This window comes from Xyrauchen texanus, chromosome 3 (genome assembly GCF_025860055.1).
Source record: "Xyrauchen texanus isolate HMW12.3.18 chromosome 3, RBS_HiC_50CHRs, whole genome shotgun sequence".
In the NCBI taxonomy this organism is placed as follows: Eukaryota; Metazoa; Chordata; class Actinopteri; order Cypriniformes; family Catostomidae; genus Xyrauchen; species Xyrauchen texanus.
Window position 1 is genome coordinate 61008774 of NC_068278.1, and position 4779 is coordinate 61013552.

At 43.0% G+C, this 4779-nt stretch overlaps 1 protein-coding gene across 1 annotated transcript in view; it reads right to left on the reverse strand.

Annotated features, from left to right (window-relative positions):
* Nucleotides 1-1249, reverse strand: part of tek (TEK tyrosine kinase, endothelial) — a 34397-nt gene extending 33148 nt beyond the window's left edge. The window contains exon 1 of the mRNA XM_052100634.1: nucleotides 997-1249. Within this exon, the coding sequence (XP_051956594.1) occupies nucleotides 997-1141 (145 nt within the window). The 5' untranslated portion in view covers nucleotides 1142-1249. The remainder of the gene's footprint in view (nucleotides 1-996) is intronic.
* Between the last annotated feature and the right edge of the window lie 3530 nt (nucleotides 1250-4779).

Here is a 4779-nt window from a genome sequence, read left to right on the forward strand (position 1 = left end):
TAAACCAGTCAAAACTGTTTTTGATATCATAGTGTTAAATGCAGATGAAATGAGTAGACATGATGTGATCTTATTAGGTGTTTGTGTTCACTAACTTTGATCTGATCCTGGTCAAACTGGGATATATTATTAGATGTAGCTTTAGACCTTTAGTCACAGGAGTTTCTAATGCATTTCATTGTCCATGTGAAATTATGTACGTCATATATCTCAGAGTGGACTCTCCCAGTTACATTGTTTTAAATGTTCTAATGACAAGAGATGGGAATATTTGTGCCCAAAAGGGAGTGAAGAGTTGGCAGTATGGAACGGGTGTGGAGAACTAATGGAGACAAGAGGAAAAGCTGCAGTTTGATTCCTCAGAAAGAAACCAGCAGCTGCTGGAGCTTTAAGAGATTATTTCATTAAATTGACATTACTGATAATTATTTATGATTTATGAGTCACTAAAGTATTAAATCATACCGGACACTTTCCGATTCTGTGTTATCATGACCGGATTTTGCGTTCCTCTACAATGAACTCTACACAAAAGATTATGTTTATTATAATTGGACACGTGCCATCATATACAGTGCAAGAAACAAGAAAGGTTCTCATAGGAGGTTGAAACAGTTATAAAACACACATGCTTGGAAGCGATCCTGAGTCCCAGAACTAGAGATCATAGTACACACACACACACACACACACACACACACACACACACACACACACACACACACACACACACACACCAACCTCAATCATAAACTCAGTCCAAAATTAAGTGTGTCAATGCATAAACCATCTCCTTATGTTGCAATAGCAGTCCGTCAAATATCCACATCGGCCAGGGTTTGTTGCAGTACATTACTGCCATATCTCACTTCTTAAAATACTTTACTACAAACATCTCTTTTCTAAATAAACATCACCTCAATCATTTTGTGTCCTAGATATTATTTTTATAACAGCAGAATAAGTGAAGCGCAGAGTGAATGAAAACAGCCTAACCTGTGATCAAGAAGCCAATCAGACACAGCGTGACAGAGGTCAGGTGACTCATGGCCGCCGCGTCGCACAGCTGATGTCGGTTCATCCGAAGAGAAGAACGTTCAGCCTCAGAGACTCCACAGAGCGTCCGCAAACATCCCTCCATTCAGACACAAATGAACTCTCGCTTTCTCCTCCTCTCGTCTGCTCTTCCAGGCACAGGGAGGTGAAGTTCCTTTTCCTGTTTCCTCTCTGTTCTGTGAGGATGGGATCGGCCGCAGCCTGAACAATCGCATGTCATTAATTGCAGCTCCTGAAGGGAGGGTCTTGCTTTCAGAGAACCATATCAACATTAAAAGTTACTGCGAGAATAAATCAAATGTGGTAATCCGACATTATATAACTTCTTATTTTCACGAAGGGCTTCGGTCATCAAACTCTAAAATCAAGGCAATTCTTTTCATGCAATCAGAAACTTTGTTTTTACCTTTTTAACCCTTTCTCTGAATGTTTGTTGAACTTTAGTTGTCAGCCCATCCCAAGAGCTTCAATGAGACTCAACTGCTTTTTTCCCCCGTCTGTGTTCAGGAACATCCACTCCAGCTTTTCATCTGTGACCTCAGAACATGTTTGTGTTGATTAGAGATCTTTAGCAGCATGAATTTGATCAAGGATGTCTTATTTTGTGATTTGAAATGTTGAACTGTGCCCGAGTTTCCTCTTATGCAGTAGAAAAAAGAGAAGCACATGGAATAAACACGTCTAAATGTCAATGAAAATTACATTTACATTTATTCATTTGGCAGATGCTTTTATCCAAAGCGACTTACAGAAGAGGAAGAACATCAGCGAATCATCTTAGGGAGACAGTGGTACAAAAAGTGCCATATTACAAAGTTTCACTATCATCAGAATAGTATACAAAACAGATTTAAGTGCAACAAGAATAATTTTTTAATAAAAAAAAAAAAAAAACATTTTAGTGACCGGTTAAGTGCTTTTGGAAAAGATGTTTTTAGCCGTTTTTTGAAGATAGAGAGTGAGTTAGCTTCCCGGATTGAGTTGGGAAGGTCATTCCACCACCGTAGTATGATGAAACTGAAAGTCCGGGAAAGTGTTTTGGTGCCTCTTTGTGTTGGTACGACAAGGCGACGTTCCTTAGCCGACTGCAGACTTCTGGTGGGCATGTAGCTCTTGCAGAAATGATTTTAGGTGTGCTGGAGCAGATCCAGTGACTGTTTTGTGTGCAGCATCAGAGCCTTGAATTTAATACGTGCATGAACCGGCAGCCAGTGGAGAGAGACGAGGAGGGGTGTAACATGTGCTCTCTTAGGTTCATTAAAGACCAGACGTGCTGCTGCATTTTGGATCATTTGGAGAGGTCTAATAGCACATGCAGGAAGTTCTGCAATGAGAGCCTTACAGTAGTCCAGTCTAGTTATGACAAGGGACAGAACGAGCAGTTGTGTGGCATGTACAGAGAGGAAGGGTCTTATCTTCCTGATATTGTAGAGAGTAAATCTACATGATCTTGCAGTCTTTGATATGTGGTCTGTGAAATTTAGCTTGTTATTGATGGTTACCCCTAGATTTCTGACCGTTTTGGAAGGTGGAACTGTAGTTGGACCCAGCTGCACGGTGATGTTGTGTTCAACAGCAGGGTTGGCTGGAAAGACGAGGAGTTCGGTCTTGGCAGGGTTGAGTTGAAGGTGGTGTTCCTGCATCCAGGCTGAGATGTCTGCCAGACAGGAAGTGATTCAAGCGGTCACTCTGGTGTCGTTGGGCTGGAAAGACAAGTAGAGTTGCGTGTCATCAGCGTAGCAACCATGTGACTGGATGATGGGTCCCAGTGATGTTGTGTATATGGAGAAGAGAAGTGGTCCAAGCACTGATCCCTGAGGTACTCCAGTAAGTAACTGGTGTGGCTTGGATACCTCCCCTCTCCAGGCTACCTCGAAGGACCTTTCTGAGAGATAAGAGTTGAACAAGCCAAGCACAGTTCCAGTGATGCCCAGTTTAGAGAGGGTGGAGAGTAGGATCTGATGGTTCACTGTTTCAAAGGCTGCAGAGAAGGTCCAGCAGAATCAGAACAGATGATCTGGATTCAGCTTTCGCCTGTCTCAGCGACTCCGTGACAGACAGCAGGGCAGTCTCAGTGGAGTGTCCACTTCTGAAGCCTGACTGATTGTCATCCAGCAGCTTGTTCTGTTCTTGTTTTGCAGCTTTAACATTATCTGAAAAAGTTGCAAGCAGAAGCTGATATTTACCTAGATCGGCTGGATCTTTAGATTTCCGCCATCTCCTCTCAGCTGCCCTGAGATCAGTCCGATGTTCACGTAGGACGTCAGACAGCCAGGGGCTGGGTGGTGTAGTCCGTGCTGGTCTAGAGGAGAGAGGACAGATGTTGTCTAGACAGGTTGTTAAAGTAGAGCTAAGTGTGTCTGTGGCAGTGTTTACATCAAGCATGGAAAATACATTTATTGTGGGAAGAGAGGCAGAGACATCAATGGAAAGGTGAGAGGGTGAGAGGGAACGGAGGTTACGGCGAAAGGAAACCAAAGGTGGGGTCGGTTTTACTATGGATGGGAGAATCATGTTGAATTGAACAAAGTAGTGATCAGAGACATGTAAAGGTGTAACAAGAATATTTGAGATGGTACAGTTACATGTAAAAATGAGGTCCAGCTGGTTGCCCGGTCTGTGAGTTGCTGTGGTGTGTAGTCTTTCCAAGTCAAATGAGGCCAGAAGAGTTCAGTTCAATGGCCTGGGGCTTGTCTTGGTGTATGTTGAAATCGCCAAGGACCACAAGTGGCCTGCCATCCTCTGGCAAGGAGGACAGCAGGACATCCAATTCCTCAAGAAAGCTTGTCAGCTGACCTGGGGGGCGATAGATGACAACATGTATTTTTGTGGGATGCATTGTAGTAATGGCATGGAATTCAAATATGTATTGTTACATAGTGAAGCCTGTGGTGAAAAAGTCCAGTTATTATAAATGAGCAAACCTGTTCCCCCACCCCTACCAGTATGTCGAGCAGTGTGAGAGGAGATATCAAATATATCAAACACACTCTCTGCTGGTGAGAACACGTATGAGTGTTTCTACATACAAGAGTGGCCCGTTGGGACAGCAGAGGGTGTAAACATGAGATGAGATCATGAACTCTGGAGGGTAGAACAGAGCCAGAACACGTTTCAGTCACTCAACACTTTCTCACTCTGCAGGTCACCAGCGCAAGAGGACCCGGGTTAGAGTCCGGCCTGGGTCACGTCCCAATGTCATTCCCCCTCTCACTCCACTACTTTCCTGTCTACACTCCACTTTCTTCCAAAATCAAAAAGACAAAAAAAAAGCACATGGTCAGATATCAACAATCAACTTAAGGACTGGTTCAGTTTGCCGCTTATTTAGCCAATCACCGCACACACTTAGAGAGGAAGAGACTGTCTGACCGACATGTAATGTGAACAGTCACAGTTCGCTTAGGAGCGAGTTTGGTAGAAATAAATTAATAAAGATTTTATGTTAGTCAAATGATGAAATGTCTAATCCACTGAATAGTTGTTTCAACCAGGTACCTTGTAAAAAAGCATTTTTGTTGCTTGGTGGACTTGTGCACCCCTTCTCGACTACAGGAAGTTGTGTAGCGCCAACCAATCAAACTGGGATTGTTGATTCGAGAGGTCTGGTGTCTGATATTAAAAGTAAAGTTTCTCATGTTTCATTTTGGGATTAGTATAGTCTCGAATCTACACGTTCAGCATTTAACACACAGATTTGCAAAAGTCTCGAATAAACAACGG